The sequence below is a fragment of the Oncorhynchus mykiss genome, chromosome 8 (assembly GCF_057628025.1).
Source record: "Oncorhynchus mykiss isolate SJ-2025 chromosome 8, ASM5762802v1, whole genome shotgun sequence".
In the NCBI taxonomy this organism is placed as follows: Eukaryota; Metazoa; Chordata; class Actinopteri; order Salmoniformes; family Salmonidae; genus Oncorhynchus; species Oncorhynchus mykiss.
In genome coordinates, this window is record NC_143029.1 from 19403260 (window position 1) to 19423671 (window position 20412).

The 20412-nt window shown below is 44.9% G+C and overlaps 1 protein-coding gene across 10 annotated transcripts in view; it reads left to right on the plus strand.

Annotated features, from left to right (window-relative positions):
• LOC110529530 (TGF-beta-activated kinase 1 and MAP3K7-binding protein 2) overlaps positions 1-20412 on the plus strand; it is a 70440-nt gene that overhangs the window by 43755 nt on the left and 6273 nt on the right. For 2 of the 10 annotated variants that reach the window (XM_021611783.3, XM_090242739.1), the window contains exons 2-6: positions 10762-10960; positions 11095-12826; positions 17325-17485; positions 18371-18464; positions 19249-19344. In XM_021611783.3, coding sequence (XP_021467458.2) covers positions 10859-10960; positions 11095-12826; positions 17325-17485; positions 18371-18464; positions 19249-19344 — 2185 coding nt within the window. In that variant the 5' untranslated portion in view covers positions 10762-10858. Of the gene's footprint in view, positions 1-10761; positions 10961-11094; positions 12827-17324; positions 17486-18370; positions 18465-19248; positions 19345-19677; positions 19780-20412 lie in introns of all 10 variants that reach the window. The other 8 variants (XM_021611784.3, XM_090242741.1, XM_021611781.3 and 5 more) reach the window with 7 other exon arrangements.

Below are 20412 nucleotides of genomic sequence, written 5' to 3' on the forward strand. Positions count from 1 at the left end.
TTATGGTCACAGTAATGAAAACTTAGGACACTAAAGAGGCCTTTCTACTGACTCTGAAAAACACCAATAGAAACATGCCCAGGGTCCCAGCTCATCTGCGTGAATGTGCCTTAGGCATGCTGCAAGGAGGCATGAGGACTGCAGATGTGGCCAGGGCAATAAATTGCAATGTCCGTACTGCCTAAGACAGCGCTACAGGGAGACAGCTAATCGTCCTCGCAGTGGCAGACCACGTGTAACAACACCTGCACAGGATCGGTACATCCGAACATCACACCTGCGGGACAGGTACAGGATGGCAACAACAACTGCCCGAGTTACACCAGGAACGCACAATCCCTCCATCAGTTCTCAGACTGTCCGCAATAGGCCGAGAGAGGCTGGACTGAGGGCTTGTAGGCCTGTTGAAAGGCAGGACTTCACCATACATTACCGGCAACAGCGTTGCCTATGGGCACAAACCCACAGTCGCTGAACCGGACAGGACTGGCAAAAAGTGCTCTTCACTGACGAGTCACGGTTTTGTCTCTCCAGGGGTGATGGCCGGATTCGCCTTTAGCGTCGAAGGAATGAGCGTTACGAGGTCTGTACTCTGGTGCAGGATCGATTTGGAGGTGGAGTGTCCGTCATGGTCTGGGAAGGTGTGTCACAGCATCATCGGACTGAGCTTGTTGTCATTGCATGCAATCTCAACGCTGTGTGTTACAGGGAAGACATCCTCCTCCCTCATGTGGTACCCTTCTTGCATGCTCATTCTGACATGACCCTCCAGCATGACAATGCCACCAGCCATACTGCTCGTTCTGTGCGTGATTTCCTGCAAGACAGGAATGTAAGTGTTCTGCCTTGGCCAGCGAAGAGCCCGGATCTCAATCCCATTGAGCACGTTTGGGACCTGTTGGATCGGAGGGTGAGAGCTAGGCCATTCCCCCCAGAAATGTGCGGGAACTGGCAAATCTGGTGCAGTCCATGAGGAGGAGATGCACTACAGTACTTAATGCAGCTGGTGGCCACACCAGATACTGTTACTTTTGATTTTGACCCTCCCTTTGTTCAGGGACACATTATTCAATTTCTGTTAGTCACATGTCTGTGGAACTTGTTCAGTTTATGTCTCAGTTGTTGAATTTTGTTATGTTCATATAAATATTTACACATGTTAAGTTTGCTGAAAATAAACGCAGTTGACAGTGAGAGAACGTTTCTTTTTTTGCTAAGTTTATTTCTTGATTACATAAGTATTCAACCCCCTGAGTCAGTACATGTTAGAATCACCTTTGGCAGCGATTACAGCTGTGAGTCTTTTCTATGTAAGTCTGTAAGAGCTTTGCACACCTGGATTGTACATTGTTTGCCCATTATTATAAGTTGGTTGTTCATCATTGCTAGACAGCCGTTTTCAATTCTTGCCATAGATTTAAGACAATTTAAGTCAAAACTGTAACTAGGTCACTCAGGAACATTCAATGTTGTCTTAGTAAGCAACTCCATTGTATATATGACCTTGTGTTTTAGGTTATTGTCGAGCTGTTGGAAAGCAGACTGAACCAGGTTTTCCTCTAGGATTTTGCCTGTGCTCAGCTCTCTTCCGTTTGTTTCTGCTGGGCAGGCCAACACTTGAGGGATACAAAGTGAATTGAAAGCAGGTGCTTCCTGCTTAAGCAATTAACATCACATCATGCTTAGGGTCATGTATAAAATGCTGGGTAGGCCATTGTTTTGGCTACCATGGCTTTTCCCCCATAGGATGACAATGCCCACATCCACAGGGCACGAGTGGTTTGATGAGCATGAAAACGATGTAAGCCATATGCGATTCAGCCGCAGGACAAAAAACCTTGTGTACTTTTCTATATGATCACATATACAGTATTTTTCTATTACGAGTGGGAATACTTTGGAACAGATTTCCAAAATTCAAATCACTTGGAGCTGAGCTCAGAACTTGTGGGGCAAATAAAATAATAGAGTTCCAGACACTTGTAGAATCTATGCCAAGGATCATTGAAGCTGTTCTGTCTCGTGTTGGCCAAACGCCCTATTAAGACACTTTATTTGGGTTTCCTTTATTTCGGCAGTTACCTGCAAATGTTTCCCTTAAATAATGTGCAGCTTTTTTCCAAAGTACAATCAACAAAAGTTCTAAAAACCCGATTTACCATAATTTTATTGTAGTATCAGAATACACACCAACAACAGGTCCCCCTCCACCCTCTGGTGGTATGGATAACAGGTCCCCCTCCACCCTCTGGTGGTATGGATAACAGGTCCCCTCCACCCTCTGGTGGTATGGATAACAGGTCCCCCCTCCACCCTCGGGTGGTATGGATAACAGGTCCCCCTCCACCCTCTGGTGGTGTGGATAACAGGTCCCCCTCCACCCTCTGGTGGTATGGATAACAGGTCCCCCTCCACCCTCTGGTGGTGTGGATAACTTGTTATTAAGTCTCCAGAGAAACCTAGATTCAAATAAAGATCCAATCTATCAAATGACTATAGGTGGATTTAGGTGTTTTTGGCTAGGGTCAAAATGACCCACATATTGATACAGATACACCAAACTAGAGGTAGACCGATTATGATTTTTCAACGCCGATACCGATACCGATTATTGGAGGACCAAAAAAGCCGATACCGATTAACCGGACGATTTGTATTTATTTATTTGTAATAATGACAATTACAACAATACTGAATGAACACTTATTTTAACTTAATATAATACATCAATAAAATCAATTTAGCCTCAAGTAAATAATGAAACATGTTCAATTTGGTTTAAATAATGCAAAAACAAACTGTTGGAGAAGAAAGTAAAAGTGTAATATGTGCTATGTAAGAAAGCTAACGTTTCAGTTCCTTGCTCAGAACATGAGAACATATGAAAGCTGGTGGTTCCTTTTAACATGAGTCTTCAATATTCCCAGGTAAAAAGTTTTAGGTTGTAGTTATTATAGGAATTATAGGACTATTTCCCTCTATACCATTTGTATTTAATTAACCTTGGACTATTGGATGTTTTTATAGTCACCTTAGTATTGCCAGTGTAACAGTATAGCTTCCGTCCCTCTCCTCGCTCCTCCCTGGGCTCGAACCAGCAACACAACGACAACAGCCACCACATCGAAGCAGCGTTACCCATGCAGAGCAAGGGAAACAACCACCCCAAGTCTCAGAGCGAGTAGCGTGCGCTAACTAGCCAGCCATTTCACTTCGGTTACACCAGCCTCATCTCGGGAGTTGATAGGCTTGAAGTCATAAACAGCACAATGCTTGACGCACAACGAAGAGCTGCTGGCAAAACGCACGAGAGTGCTGTTTGAATGAGTTGTTTACGGGCCTGCTTCTGCCTACCACCGCTCAGTCAGATGCTTAGATACTTGTATGCTCAGTCAGATTATATGCAACGCAGGACACGCTAGATAATATCTAGTAATATCATCAACCATGTGTAGTTAACTAGTGATTATGATTGATTGTTTTTTTATAAGATAAGTTTAATGCTAGCTAGCAACTTACCTTGGCTTACTGCATTTGCGTAACAGGCAGTCTCCTTGTGGAGTGCAACGAGAGAGAGGCAGGTCGTTATTGGGTTGGACTAGTTAACTGTAAGGTTGCAAGATTGGATCCCCCGAGCTGACAAGGTGAAAATCTGTCGTTCTGCCCCTGAACGAGGCAGTTAAGCCACCGTTCCTAGGCCGTCATTGAAAATAAGAATGTGTTCTTAACTGACTTGCCAAGTTAAATAAAGATTAAATAAAGGTCTAAAAAAAACACACAAAAATTGAAATCGGCCCTAATTAATCGGCCACTCCGATTAATCGGTCGACCTCTACACTAAACAGTGATTTAGATTTATTAAGAACAAGTTGATTCACAAAGTCATGAAAAAATTGAGGATTTTTTATAAACCTTTGGGCTATAATAAAAAAAATAGGTCAAAATAACCCCAGTTGGTAGTATGAGGGTGTCACGGCTGTTTTGAGAGACGGACCGTGATTAAAGTTCCACATCTTTTAATAAAGCGAAACTTCCAAACAAAAGAATAAACAAACCATGACAACAGTGGTGCTACATGCACATACACAAAACAATATCCCACAACCCAGGTGGGAACAATGGAGAACTTAAGTATGATCCCCAATTAGAGACAATGACAATCAGCTGCCTCTAATTGGGAACCATACAAAAAAAACATAGATATAGGAAAACTAGAACACCCCCCCTAGTCACACCCTGACCTACAACACCATAGAGAACCCCGAGGGCTCTCTATGGTCAGGGCGTGACAGAGTGAATGAAAAATAAAAAAGTCAAGTAATGTGAATACATTATGGTTAATAAGTGATAAGCGGTAATGGGCATTCACTACCTTTATGAACTGTTATTCATATTATTCTGTGTTGTTACAGCATTCAACCCGCTGTCATTGTCAGGAAGAAGGCATGTGATGGCTGAGAGAAGCTCTAAAATCATTTTTATGTCCTTATTTCATAATGCATTTCATGTTTGAAAGGGAAAACCGGGATAAAAAATAGAAAAATCAAACAAACTGAACCGAACCCAAAAAGCACTAACCACTCAGCACTAGCGTGTGATCCTTTCTTTTGACGCACTGAAATGTATTCTTCAGTCTGGTGGTATGATTGCAAAACATTCCATTTCCTTGTATTGCAAAGGACAAAAGAAGTCATTGACTGATGGTTTGAGTGCCTGGGATGAAAGAACATTATGTACCAGCCTCTGTTATTATGTTTGATTTAAAGTGTCTCACTTTGAAACATTATTTAAATGTTTTTCTCATGTGAGTGCACATTTTCAATAGTGTGTCACAATCAAGCTAGTTTCATTGTACCATCCAATTGAATATAATGCCAGTTTTCAGAAGGTATCCCAGCCGGTCTTGTTTGAGGCAGTCTCAGGCTGTTCCTGTTAGGACTAGAGCCCTGTTGCTGCGGGCTCCCTCTTCTGACAGTAGCCCCTCCCCCTGTTATCAACAGCTCTGGTGGGATGGTTTATCATCCAGATTTACATCTCCTCAGTTATGACATTTACACATGCTCACAGCTTAGATAAGACAGCACTGCTACTTGCTATGTCATCTCCTTGGCACAAAAGGCCTAGAATCTGCACTGCCTTACGCCCCTTATCAGAGAAGCATACTTTGAGTTTAATATTCTTAAAGACGCTTCTGGATTTCATTTGGCCCGACGTCTAATCTGATGGATTGGATTACCATCAAGGGACCTGTAACTGAGAGAATCCAGGATGTTCCTACTTAGCACTACCCACATTGGATTGATCTCTGTAGGCTTTTCCGGGCCTACAGCGCAGGTTTAGAAGCAGAATGGAGAACGGGTGTGCTACTGTCACAATGTTTTCACTGGCATATTCTGAGCCTCCCACTAGAGGAAGTTTTGAAAGAGTGAGGTTAGAAATAGATCAAGAGTGTGGGGGCATGCACGAAAGACATTCGCCATGCTACACCATGCTAGTCTCGTGAAAATCTCACACAGTTTTCAGATGTGCTAACATAATTGCAAAAGGGTTTTCTAATTATCAATTAGCCTTTTAAAATTATAAACTTGGATTAGCTAACACAACATGCCATTGGAACACAGGAGTGATGGTTGCTGATGATGGGCCTCTGTACGCCTATGTAGATATTCCCCCAAAAATCTTCAGTTTCCAGCAACAATACTCATTTACAACATTAACAATGTCTACACTGTATTTCTGATCAATTTGATGTTATTTTAATGGACAAAAAAATTGCTTTTTAACTCCCTCAAAATATCAATAAACCCCTGTTCTTCAAAGGGAAATTGAACTGCTCTAGATATTTTTAATATGGGACCACCTGGTTGTGACTTGCCCAAATGTGTAGATAATGTGCAATTAAAGTCACCTCCAACTCCACAATGTGTATTTGAATGCTCAGCAATCACTAAGAAACATCTATTCATAAATTGTGGGGAATCATCGTTTAGTGCATACAAGTAAGCTAAAGTAAAAGGTATGCTAAATAATAGTAATTAAATAGTAACAAACCTACCCTCTGAATCAGTTACCTTCTTTTTCGATGGAAAAGACATCCTCTTATTAAGCAGTATACAAACACCATTTCTTTTGAGGAGTCTGACCTACCCATTCCCATTTAAGCTTTTTGTGCTCCTCATCTGATAAGTGGGTCTCCTGAAGGAGGGCAACGTCACAATCCATTTGTTTTTAGCTGTTTCAATATTGTTTTCCGTTGAATAACGTGGTTTAAGCCCTTCATGCAATAAATCAAAACGCTAAGTGGTTTCATTGTCCGTATAAAGTGTCAATATAAAACACTACAGACCTTGATTTGAATTGACCTTTCCCTTGTATCCATCTGCAGACAGATATGCTCCTTTGTTTTTCATGTCAATACAAAACACACACAGAAACACCAAGAACATCAACACAAAAATAAGTGTCTCCACTAGAACGAAGGGAGCACGAACAGTGAAATTAAAAGTAGAACACATAAAACTGCCACATTCCTGGTTGGCAGATCTTGGTGGTGTGGGACAATTGTGGAAACTAAGTGACATATCTGATGTAATATTTATCACTTGATAATTTCACTTCAGCAACCTATTCGTTAAAGAGAAGCATGAACGCAAAAATAAATATGAAACCAAAAGGGCGAGGAGCCCATAACCAAACCCACATGGATGAGGCATTCCCTGCACTCCATTATAAACTATGAAATATAGCCCCATAGCCTTTTAGGCAAATATTTTCAATAACCTACACTTGGGTAGTCTATATGTAATTGCCATAAAACAATGTTAAAAATGAATCATGTTTACTCTGTGGCCTACTAAAAGAGAAAGTGGGAATGAGGAAAGAAGGCTCTTCTGTTTGTTCCAGATGAAATCATTACCTTATCATCCTGACAAACTGGAACTCAAAGATTGATGAATTAGTCCAACAATAAGGTCCCAGTTATGATCATAAGACCAGGTAGTTTCCAGTCCTTAAGAAGGGCTCGCTTCAGGTATCAATGTGGACTGGACAATGTTCCACTGTAGATTTAGACTACTTCTTGGGTCTTGTGTCTTGTTTTTTACTCCTTCTGGGCCCAAAAATTTGCCACATAGTCAGCTATTTTTTTTGACCCAGTCCTCGGGTCTGGAAGGTGGTGTAATCCCAATGGAGCGCAGGAAGGACTCGGCATCAAGTACAGAATCAAAGATGTGGGTCTTGCTCTCATGGGTGATGCGCAGCTTCGCAGGGTACATCAGAGAGTATATGATGTTTTTGGCTGCTAATTCTCTCGTGATCCCATCATAATCTTTTCTCTTCCCTAACAGCTCTAAAAAATAGTCATTGAAGATAGATATGCACTTGTCCTTGTAGAATAGTTCTCACCTGGTTCTCGACAGCTAAATTATCTCCTATTTAGTTTTGAAGTTGAGAAGGAGCACGATGATAGCGCTGAGCCTCTGTGTGTCCTTCACTCCGGGCCTACTCTGGGCTGCAGGTGTGTCCTTCACTCCGGGCCTACTCTGGGCTGCAGGTGTGTCCTTCACTCCGGGCCTACTCTGGGCTGCAGGTGTGTCCTTCACTCCGGGCCTACTCTGGGCTGCAGGTGTGTCCTTCACTCCGGGCCTACTCTGGGCTGCAGGTGCCGTTTTGTGGGCCCTTTGTATGACCAAAGGTGTTGAAGCATCGATTTCCAAGACCTCCCTCAGCATCTTGTCCACAAATGTAGACATTTTCTGCACCCTTTCTGCATTGGTTTAGACCCCAAAAATGTGAATATTATTACGACATGAAAAGTCTCCCTTCTTTTGCAATTCCTTTTCCGGGCCCATCAGGTAGTTAATAGCCTGGTCTTGTTGTATTAGCTTTTCGTCATGTTCCTCATTTTTCTTTTCAATATGGGTCAACAGTTGATTATTTTGCTCTAGAGTAACCTTCAAGCTATCGATAGAGGTTTGCATTTTGCCAGGTGATGGGGTTGTTTCTCGTCGAAATAACTTATGTTCTGCCATGAGAGAAGAACCTCCCGTCTCTGTTTCGGCTGTGATGGCGGCCTCTACTACCTCGTGGAGTTGGGCTCAGTGAGCGACTTAAACACTGTGAATATATCAAATAAAATACATACGCCGAATACAACAGGTGTAGGTAGACTTTACAGTGAAAGGCTTACTTAAAAGCCCGTAACCAACAATGCAGTTTTAAGAAAAATAAGTGTTGAGAAAGTATTTACTAAAACAAACTGAAGTAAAAAATATATATAAAAAGAGTTAATAAATAAAATAGGAAAATAACGAATAATTAAAGAGCAACAATAAAATATCAGAGTTAATGTGCGGGGGCACAGAATAGTCAAGGTAATTGAGGTAATATGTACATGTAGGTACAGGTAAAGTGACTATGCATAGATAATAAACAGAGAGTAGCAGCAGTGTAAACATGGGGGTGGTGGGGAAGGGGGGGTCTATGCAAATAGTCCGGGTGGCCATTTGATTAGCTGTTCAGGAGTCTTACGACTTGGGGGTAGAAGCTGTTAAGAGCCTTTTGGACCTAGACTTGGCGCTCCGGTACCTCTTGCCGTGCGGTAGCAGAGAGAACAGTCTATGACTAGGGTGGCTGCAGTCTTTGGCTATTTTTAGGGCCTTCCTCTTGAGGGGGAATAGGCGTTGTCGTGCCCTCTTCACAACTGTCTTGGTGTGTTTGGACCATGGTAGTTTGTTGGTGTTGTGGACACAAAGGAACTTGAAGATCTCAACCTGCTCCACTACAGCCCTGTCGATGAGAATGGGGGGCGTGCTCAGCCGTACATTTCCTGTATTCCACAATCATCTTCTTTGTCTTGATCACATTGAGGGAGAGGTCTCTGACCTCCTCCCTATAGGCTGTCTCATCGCTGTCGGTGATCAGGCCTACCACTGTTGTGTCATCATCAAAGTTAATGATGGTGTTGGAGTCGTGCTTGGCTATGCAGTCATGGGTGAACAGGGAGTACAGGAGTGGACTGAGCACGCACCCCTGAGGGGCCCCCGTGTTGACGATCAGCATGGCAGATGTGTTGTTACCTACCCTTACCACCTGGGGGCGGCCCGTCAGGAAGTCCAGGATCCAGTTGCAGAGGGAGGTGTTTGTGTGATGAGTGATGAGCTTTGAGGACACTATGGTGTTGAATGCTGAGCTGTAGTCAATTAATAGCATTCTCACGTAGGTGTTCCTTTTGTCCAGGTGGGAAAGGGCAGTGTGGAGTGCAATAGAGATTGCGTCATCTGTGGATCTGTTGGAGTGGTATGCAAGTTGGAGTGGGTCTAGGGTTTCTGGGATAATGGTGTTGATGTGAGCTATGACCAGCCTTTCAAAGCACTTAATGGCTACAGACGTGAGTGCTACGGGTCGGTAGTCATTTAGACAGGTTACCTTGATGTTCTTGGGTACAGGGACTATGGTGGTCTGCTTGAAACATGTTGGTATTACAGACTTGGTCAGGGATAGGTTGAAAATGTCAGTGAAGACATTTGCCAGTTGGTCAGCGCAACCTCAGAGTACACGTCCTGGTAATCCGTCTGGCCCTGCGGCTTTGTGAATGTTGACTTTAAAAGGTCTTACATCGGTGATCACACAGTCGCCGGGAACAGCTGGTGCTCTCATGCATGCTTCAATGTTGCTTGCCTCGAAGCGAGCATAGTAGTAATTTACCTCTTCTGGTAGGCTTGTGTCACTGGGCAGCTCGCGACTGTGCTTCCCTTTGTAGTCCGTGAAAGCCCTGCCACATCCGACGAGCGTCGGAGCCGGTGTAGTACGATTTAATCTTAGTCCTGTATTGACACTTTGATGGTTTGTCATAGCGGAGTATCTTCTCTTTGATTCCGTTTTTCACTTGAATACTCATCCTCACTCATTGTAAAGTCAGATTTAGGTCAAGTATGTGCTTTTAACTCGTGAAGTTCAATTTAGGCCAAAATTGTCACAGAGCTTAATCAGCAATTCCGTGCTCTTGAAGGTCAGCATCACACTTTGTGGCCTTGCTTCTCCGTGCTCTGGCTGGTCTATCAGAAGTAAGGCAATGTTTCTGCTTGCCTCAAAGCTCCACTGTAGTGCTGGTATTGACTTTGAGGCTTAACTGATGATTATGTGCAGATTGCTGCAACACTGGGGACTACTGTTTGGGTCTTCTCTGTCCTTAATAATAGAATGTTGACGTTAAGATCGGTTTGAAAGGCTTTGCTTCCTCAATAGTCCAAGGTGGTTTCCTACTTTTTTATTAAGAGGCTTTTGGGGATGGGAAGGGCTGTGAAATGAATGCCTTTCATATATTACAAGGGTTTCTGAAATATTGTTTTGAAAGCTCACCACCATAATGAAATAGGCGACTTTAAAATGTCTGACGGGTGTTTATCACTAGTATGAAGTTTGAATAGGCTGCTATGTCCCCGGGCGCCGAAGATGTGGATGTCGGTTAAGGCAGCCCCCCGCACCTCTCTGATTCAGAGGGGTTGTGTTAAATGCGGAAGACACGTTTCAGTTGAAGGCATTCAGTTGTACAACTGACTAGGTATCCCCCCTTCCTCTTTCCTGTATGTGATCCCTGCTTTCCTGTCACTGCAACACGCATACGCCTACACAGACTGGTACACATACAGTACACACTGTCTCTTTACTGTGTTTAGATCAAGAGAGTATGAGTATGAAACAGTGTGTGTGCGGGTTACAACTCTGGGTGCTAGCCTAAGCATCTCTGTGTTTGTTTTCCAGAAGATGCTCAAGCTGTGGCTGAGGTGCTGCCACCACTGAGGCATCGTCAGTGTGCTGAACGGAGCAAGCAGAGCAGTCTTGACCTGGCAATACACGAATGGCCCAGGGAAGCCACCAGATTGACATTCAGGTTTTGCACGACCTGCGCCAGAAGTTCCCTGAAGTTCCAGAGGGTGTTGTTTCCCAGTGTGTTCTGCATGTGAGTCTGGTGTCTCCTCATTTCAATCCATTAGTTACAAATATATATATATATATATATATATATATATATATATATATAGTAACACCAGTTCTCATCGCAAATGACTGATTTGAACCTTCTATTTTCCTCAGAATAACAACAATTTGGACGCCTGTTGTGAGTACCTGTCTCAAGTAAGCCCAGGCTACTTGTACAGCAAAGGAGGCAAACTCAACTACACTGACGACCCCAGCTTCATCAGGTTCCGGAATCCCATGACCCAGCTGAACCTGGGCCTGCAGTCTCAGTCTCAGAATGTGCATGCGACCCCGGGAAGGGACGGCCTGAGGATGAACGGCAGCAGGACACTGTCCCACAGTCTTAGCCTGAGTGACGGGCCCCTACAGACAGGACAGCCCCCGAATAGTGAATTCTTCCAGCAGGAGCCCCAGTCAGCCCCGGTGCAGGTGCCCGCCAGCCTCAATGTGTTTGGCGTGATGGAGCCCACGCGCAAGACCCAGCCGCCCCAGCACCTGGGACTCTACCAGCTGGGGGGGAAAGGACAATCCATGGGCCAACATGGCCAGCAGATGCCCCGCTTCAACCCCATCACCGTCACCCTGGCCCCCAACATCCAGACGGGTCGCAACACCCCCACCTCTTTGCACATACACGGCGGGCCCCATACACAGTCCGGCTTGAGCAGTCCACAGGGTAACTCTATCTACATAAGGCCTTACGTGACCCAGCCCAGCGGTACAACCCGGCAAAGCCAGCAGCAGCTTCAGCAGCAGGCAGGAAGGGCCCAGTACAGCCCCACCTCCCAACCCCAGCAGCAGATCTACCAGATCTCCCATCCCACCTCACTACCTGGCTCCTGGACAGGCCCTTCATCCCAGCAGCACCAGCACGGCTCCTCACATACCTCACAGCACCAGTCACAGGGCCACCAGACCTCCCATGTCTACATGCCCATCAGCTCCCCCACCAACCCACAGGCCCCCTCATCTATCCTCCAGGCCCCCTCTGGAGGTCAGGGCTCCTCTTCTGGTGCCTCCTCCTCTGGCATGCCCTTAGGCATGTCCTCCTTCAGCCAGTACAACATCCAGAACATCTCCACCGGACCGCGCAAGAACCAGATAGAGATCAAACTTGAATCTCCTCAGAGGAGCAACTCCACCACGACCACGGCCATGCTGCGCACCAGCAGTGGCCCCCGCTCCAACTCCTCCACCTCCTCCTCCTGCCCCTCATCCTCCTCCTCTGTCGGGGCAGCACCTGGCCCAACCACCACCCCCCTGTCCATCGGAGGCCCAGGTCTGAGCCGCAGCCAGCCCACTGTTTACATCTCTGCCAGCCCGCCCACTGTTGCTGCTACCACCCCCTCTGAAGAGGCCAACATGTCCTCATCCGGCTCTCGCTCCCAGCCCAAGTTTTACATTACTGCTAATAACGATGACGGTGGGGGCAGAAACCCTCCAACTGTCTACATCTCTGCTCAACCACCTCCGCACGGGTCCCAGGGGCCCCGCAATATGGGGGGCCAGGTGAGCATGGGCCCCGCCTACATCCACCACCACCCACCCAAGTCCCGCGCGTCTATGGGAGGGGCAGGCACAGCCACCTCGCCCCGAGTGGTGGTCACCCAGCCCAACACCAAGTACACTTTCAAAATCACCGTGTCCCCCAACAAGCCCCCAGCGGTGTCCCCCGGCGTCGTGTCCCCCACCTTTGAGGCTACCAACCTCCTCAGCCTCCCCTCGGACCACCATTTTGTGGAGCCTGACCCACATCATCTCTCAGACCCACTGTCTGTACACAGGGAGAGGCCCAGCGAGCCACGCAGACTCAGCATGGGCTCAGATGACGCAGCATACACACAAGGTGAGACCAGATTAGGGTTCCTAAACTCTTTCATCTGTTAGTTGCTTTGCATTGTCGACGTTCACAGTATATGGAATTATATAAACACACCAGGATCATTGTGCAATTCTTAGGCTGAACAACAGTATCCCTCAGTCACATGCAGATCAAGTTGTGCAACAAAAGTCAAGTGGCCAAAGAGATATAACATCCACTTACAAAGTATAATGGTTGAAAGAGGCTTTAGGAATTTTGAAGAGAGTAACTTGCCCTCATAACAATAAGGAATAGTATACACTTTTCTCCACCAGTAGTAAATGCTTTTTCCACTGCATTCTGCCAAGAAAGTAATTTGACTATTGCTTATCGTTTATGCCTTGTTTTAACTTGGATTTCCATATGATGACACTAATGCATTTTTAAAGCCAAATTGTGTAGACGCTGGTCTCATTAAATAGCCATCAGTCTTAAAACCCTGCTTCATCTAAGCCTGATTTGAGGGAGTAGATAGATACATTCTTAAAGGTGACTCGCATGGAGAGGGGTGTGATTGCAGCATGAGTCGGCTGCAATAATGCTGGATTTACACTGACAGCCCTTTGACTGCGGCAGTGTGAGTCAAATGTGTTGGAGCGCAGTGTTTCCTTTTTTGGACTTTTGACTGGATTACGTGCGAGTCAGTGCCTGTGGGTCTTGCTAGGCGCTCACTCATGCTGCTGTGACTACTGTGGGGCTTCTCTTCTCTCTCCACGGCCCTGAGCCTAGGTCTTCTGCCCCTTATCTTTCACTGCAGGCTGCCCTCTCCATGCATTCCTCTCTGGCTCACATGACATTCCCAGTTTGGCTTGGCCTGGTATTGTTTTTGTTCTTTACTTTGTTATTTCTGTTCATGGGGGGTAGTAGTTGTTGAGGTGAATGGTTTATGACATGTAGGCCTAGACTGTCACTGTATGTTACAATTAGAAAAGCAGGGACAGCTAATTTCCGCATAGCATGTAGCATTTTATGAATGCGTAATAAGACAATATAACACTTATGATGCGTTATAAGCAACATTTTCCCAGGATCAATGTTGACTCCCCCAAAATCCCTTTCTGAAGTAGGCCATGAAATGAAGAACAATTATGGAACTGTATGATTTTTACTCAATGTATGATTCTTACTCAGCCCACTGCACGGATATTTCGGATATTTCCGAAAGGGGAAATGCATTTAGCTATAGCGGTAAGCCTGTACTGTAAATTTGGTTGTCAACCTGGCCCTTCAGCTCTCAGTGATTGTCTAAGCCAGGGCTCTCCAGCCCTGTTCCTGTAGAGCTACCGTCCTGTAGGTTTTCACTCCAACCCTAATCTAGCACAACTAATTATATTAATTAGCTGGTTAATAAGCTGAATTAGGTTAGTTACAACTGGGGTTGGCGTGAAAACTCAACACTGACACAAATGACTGATGATTAGTTGAAAGAAATTGATAATAAGAAGATTGTGGGAGCTATATTGTTAGATTTCAGTTCAGCCTTTGATACTATTGACCGTAACCTGTTGTTGAGAAAACATATGTTTTATGGCTTTTCAATCTCTGCCATATCGTAGATTCAGAGCTATCTATCAAATAGAACAGAGGGTTTTCTTTAATGGAAGCTTCTCTAATGTCATACAAATAGGGTGTGGTGTACCCCAGGGTAGTTTTCTAGGCACCTTTACTTTTTTCTATTTTTTACCAATGACTGTACGTGTCAGCAACCACAGCTAATTAAGTTACTGAAACTCTTAAGGAGTTGTAGTCCGTTTTGGAATGGTTGGCCAGTAATAAACTGGTCCTGAACATCTCTAAAACTAAGAGCATTGTATTTGGTACAAATCATTCCCTAAGCTGTAGACCTCAGCTACATCTGTTAATGAATGGTGTGGCTGTTGAACAAGTTGAGGAGACTAAATTACTTGGTGTTACCTTAGATTGTAAACTGTCATGGTCAAAACATATGGATTCAATGGATGTAAAGATGGGGAGAGGTCTGTCCGTAATAAAGAGATGTTCAGCTTGTTTACACAACACTCCACGAAGCTAGTCCTGCAGGCTCTAGTTTTGTCTTATCTTGGTTATTGTCCAGCCATGTGGTCAAGTGCTGCTAAGAAAGACCTAGTTAAGCTGCAGCTGGCCCAGAACAGAGCGGCACATCTTGCTCTTCATTGTAATTAGTGGGCTAATACACAGTGCATTTGGAAAGTAGTCAGACCCCTTGACTTTTTCCAAATTGTGTTATGTTACAGCCTTATTCTAAAATGTATTAAATTGTTAGTTTTTTCCTCATCAAACAACACACAATACCCCATAATGACAAAGCAAAAACTGTTTTTTAGACATTTTAGAAAATTTATAAAGAAATATATATCTGAAATATCACATTTACACAAGTATTCAGACCCTTTAATCCATATTTTTTTGAAGCAACTTTGGCAACGATTACATCCTCGAGTCTTCTTGGTTATAACGCTACAAGCTTGGCACACCTGTATTTGTGGAGTTTCTCCCATTCTTCTCTGCTGATCCTCTCAAGCTCTGTCAGATTGGATTAGGTGCGTTGCTGCACAGCCATTTTCAGGTCTCCCCAGAGATGTTCGATCGGGTTCAAGTACGGGCTCTGGCTGGGCCACTCAAAGACATTCAGAGACTTGTACCTAAGCCACTCAGTTCCTGAGTGCTCTGGAGCAGTTTTTTTTTTATCAAGGATGCCTTTGTACTTTGCTCCGTTCATCTTTCCCTCGATCCTGACTAGTCTCCCAGTCCCTGCCAAACATCCCCACAGCATGGTGCAGCCACCACCATGCTTCACCGTAGGGATGGTGCCAGGTTTCCTCCAGATGTGACACTTGGCATTCAGGCCAAAGAGTTCAATATTGGTTTCATCAGACCAGAGAATCTTGTTTCTCATGGTCTGAGAGTCTTTAGAAGCTTTTTGGAAAACTCCAAGCGGGCTGTCATGTTCCTTTTACTGAGGAGTGGCATCCGTCTGGCCACTCTAACATAAAGGCCTGATTGGTGGAGTACTGCAGAGATTGTTGTCCTTCTGGAAGGTTCTCCCATCTCCACAGCGAAGGTCAAGTGCTCTAATAGAGTGACCATCAGGTTCTTGGTCACCTCCCTGACCGAGGCCCTTCTCCCCCGATTGCTCAGTTTGGCCTCTAGGAAGAGTCTTCTATTTAAGAATGATGGAGGCCACTGCTCTTGGGGACCTTCAATGCTGCAGAAATGCTTTGGTACCCTTCCCTGATCTGTGCCTCGACAATCCTGTCTTGGAGCTCTACGGACATTCCTTCGACCTCATGGCTTTGTTTTTGCTCTGACATCCACTGTCAACTGTGGGACCTTATATACACAGGTGTGTGCCTTTCCAAATCATGTCCACTCAATTGAATTTACCACAGGTGGACTCCAATCAAGTTGTAGAAACATCTCAAGAATTATAAATGGAAACAGGATGCACCTGAGCTCAATTTCGAGTCTCATAGCAAAGGGTCTGAATATTTTAGAATAAGGCTGTAACGTAACATAATGTGGAAAAGGTCAAGGGGTCTGAATACTTTCCGAAGTCACTGTAAATACTATGCATGCCAGTCTTTCTTGGCTAAAAGTTAAGGAGATTCTGACTGCATCACTTCTTTTCATAAGAAACATTCACGTGTTGAAAATTCCAAGTTGTTTGCTTAGTCAACTTACACACAGCTCTGACACCCACACACTTATCCCACCAGACATGCCACCCGGGTCTTTTCATAGTCTCAAAAATCCAGAAAAAATGATAGAAAGTGTACAGTATTAAATAGAGCCATTATTGCATGGAACTCCCTTCCACCTCATATTGCTGAAATAAACAGCAAGCCTGGTTAAAAAAAACAGACAAAACAACACCTCACGGCACAAGGCCATCTTTTGTGTGTATGTATTGATATGTAGGCTATGTGTGCCATTTTTAGATGTATGTAGTTCTGTCCTGAAGCTGTTCCTGTCTATTAATCTTGTGTATTATGTTATGTTTAATGTTCTGTGTGGAGCCCATGAAGAGTAGCTGTGGCTTTCACAACCTAATAAAATACCAAAAACCTACAGGAGGGTAGCTCTCCAGGAACAGGGTTGGAGTTAAAACCTACAGGAGGGTATCTCTCCAGGAACAGGGTTGGAGTTAAAACCTACAGGAGGGTAGCTCTCCAGAACAGGGTTGGAGTTAAAACCTACAGGAGGGTAGCTCTCCAGGGAACAGGGTTGGAGTTAAAACCTACAGGAGGGTAGCTCTCCAGGAACAGGGTTGGAGTTAAAACCTACAGGAGGGTAGCTCTCCAGGAACAGGGTTGGAGTTAAAACCTACAGGAGGGTAGATCTCCAGGAACAGGGTTGGAGTTAAAACCTACAGGAGGGTAGCTCTCCAGGAACAGGGTTGGAGAGCACTGGTCTAAGCCATCAAAGCCATCAGTCTGCCCCCATGTCAGTTGTTTTGTGTTAATGTGTACTATGTATCTTGCAGCCCTGTTGGTTCACCAGAAGGCCCGCATGGACCGGCTGTGGCATGAGCTGGAGCTGAAGAAGAAGAAGCTAGAGAAGCTAAAAGAGGAAGTCAACGAGATGGAGAACGATCTGACCAGGAGACGGCTAGAACGATCCAACTCCCAGTCCCAAATCCCCTCGGTAAGTCCCCACAGACGCTACTCTCCTAGCTACTGTCACAGGAGGTTGGTGGCACTTTAATTGGTGAAGACGGGCTTGTGGTAAGGACTGGAGCAGAATCAGTGGAGTGGTATCAAATACATCAAACACATGGTTCCCAGGTATTTAATTCCAATCCATTTGCTCAGTTCCGTCCATTATTATGAGCCGTCCTCCCCTCAGCATCCTCCTGTGCTGTATTCATGTGTTTAGTTTGGTCACCTTTGTTTACTACAGATTTAACTGCATATTATCTTCATAGATATCCGACTTGATAAGAAATGACTTCAAATGGGTACGGCATGTTTGAGATGTTGCTCAGTCTTAGTAGATCCATGGCAATTTGACTTCATAACTCACTCCTAAGTCACATAGTGTATTTACTGTATGTTTCGAAGGAATCCATGATTCAAAACGCACACACACTTCCATGTTTTCACCCAACATTACATTAAGCGTGCAGCTGTGAGTTTGTTGAAATATATCAGAATGCAAAATCAAGTGGTGCTTTGAGTTTTCGGTTTTTGTCAGCTATCAGTGTGTTAGTCAGGAGAGGAAAAAGGGGACATGGAAGGTCAAGTTAAAGGCCTGGAGTTCAGCTCAGTAGCTCTTGAGTTGTGTATTCTGTGTATTCACTAGGCCAGAGAGATCTGGAGAGAACTCTCCTTCTGCGGTGTTAGCCCACTTGGCTCCCTGCACCTCCATTGACGTAATATAGGCTAGGCTTGTGTTGTGTGTCAGTACTGTACAGCTTGTGCCTAGGCTGTCACTCTCTCTACTCCTCCACTGTGTCTCTTCAGCAGACAGTGCTGCCTGTCTGTCTGTAAATGGTGGTTTATATGAACCTGATTCATTCTCTCTTATCAGATTGAGGAAATGCAGCAGTTGCGATGCAACAACAGGATACTGCAGATCGACATTGACTGCTTAACTAAAGAAATCGATCTCCTTCAAACAAAAGGTAGGAGGCTCATTTGGTTTGCTGGGTGTGCTTGTCAGTGTTGTGATGAATGAAACACCAGCTCTCTGTGTGTGATGTGCATACATGTGCTTGTACGTCCAGTGTGTTTATGGTGTACTGTGGTGTTTCAACATGCAGTCTTTTGCAATGCAAGGAAGGTTCAGGTTCAGCCTGGTGCTCATTTCATGTTTAGTAGTGTTTGTGTATTCTGTAATGGGGAGCGTACTGCGTAGCAGAGCGAGGCAGAGAGGGGGAAATGACCTGTGGAGTGTACAGTACAGCTGTAGTAGTAGCAGTAGGTCTGCATCTGCCAGGCCTAGTCTGGTCACATCCCCTCGGCACACGCAGTCAAGGTGCTGCCATTGTAATGTTAACCACCAGTTGTTTCCTGAATTGCATCCTGTTGCTAGTTGGTAACACGTGATTTATAGGCTCCCTGGCAGCTCTCCACGGTTGACAGGATGAATACACCAGCTTGCACAGTCACACAGGTGAAATACGGAGAAACAAAAGTGGCTCAGAAATGAATATGGCCTCTTACTGAAGCCAACAGACAAATATGTTAGGAGTAAAGTGTTATGGGTTTGTTTTCTAAGTTTAGTTGTTTTTGTGATATAGGCCAAAACTTAAGGTGTTTGACTGCAGTGTTTTACTTGGGTCATATGTGTGACTGTTGTATGTATGTTCATATGCTATACTGATGCTCACTATTTCAATTTAGCTTAGGATGGCTTTGGTGCAGTCTCTGTCCTGTATTGCAATCCCTTGTTTCGGTTTGTTGCAGGACCACACTTTAATCCCAGCGCCATTCATAACTTCTATGACAACATTGGATTCCTAGGTCCTGTCCCACCCAAACCCAAAGGTACTTTATCTGTTGGTAAGTTTAGAAAAGGTTGCATGGTTGCCTCTGGACAACCAGACCCTCTTCTGCTTCCACTACCATCTGTCATTTTAAACTTTGTTATAAATTCATATCTATTAGTACTTGGGCTTTAGATCGGTACTTGTGATGGTTTCTAACAGGTATTTATTTCTATCCTGGTCAATTCTCATTACATCATGTATTCTTTCATCCTAACTGTTTTCATGTCTGTTAGGGTTTTCATTCATAAATGCTGTATTTTTCTGCATCTGTCATCTTTGTTTCCCTGCCATTTCTCTCCTCAATCTCTTCCTTCCTTCCATTCATCCTGTGCTTGGGACCTGTCAGAGCCAGAGGGCCTGGGGAAAGACAGGAGAACATTTAATGTCACCTCCACCCTAACCATGGAACCCTCCTCTGCCCCTCCTCCCCCTGCTGCTCTCCCTCTGGGTTGGTACCTGTCACTCTGTCTGTCTTTCAGTCTGTCTGCCTGTCCCTCTGTCTACCTGTCACTCTGTCTGTCACTCTGTCTGCCTGTCCCTCTGTCTGTCTGTCTGTCTGTCCCTCTGTCTGTCTGTCCCTCTGTGTCTGTCACTCTGTCTGTCTGTCTGCCTGTCCATCTGTCTGTCTGTCTGCCTGTCCCTCTGTCTGTCTGCCTGTCCCTCTGTCTGTCTGCCTGCCCCTCTGTCTGTCTGCCTGTCCCTCTGTCTATCCCTCTGGGTTGGTACCTGTATCTCAGTCTGTTTTTCTGTCTGTCTTGTCTGTTTGTCCCTCTGTCTGCCTGTCCTTCTGTCTGCCTGTCGCTCTGTCTGCCTGTCCCTCTGTCTGTCTGCCTGTCCCTCTGTATCCCTCTGGGTTGGTACCTGTATCTCTGTCTGTTTTTCTGTCTGTCTTGTCTGTTTGTCTCTCTGTCTGTTTTTCTGTCTGTCTTATCTGCCTGTCCCTCTGTATTTCCTTCTGTCCCTCTGTCTGTCCCTCTGGGTTGGTACCTGTAGCTGTCTGTCTGTCTCTTTGTATGTCTGTCTAGCTGTCTGTCTTTCTGCCTGTCATCTGTCTTTCTGCCTGTTCCTCTGTCTGTATGTC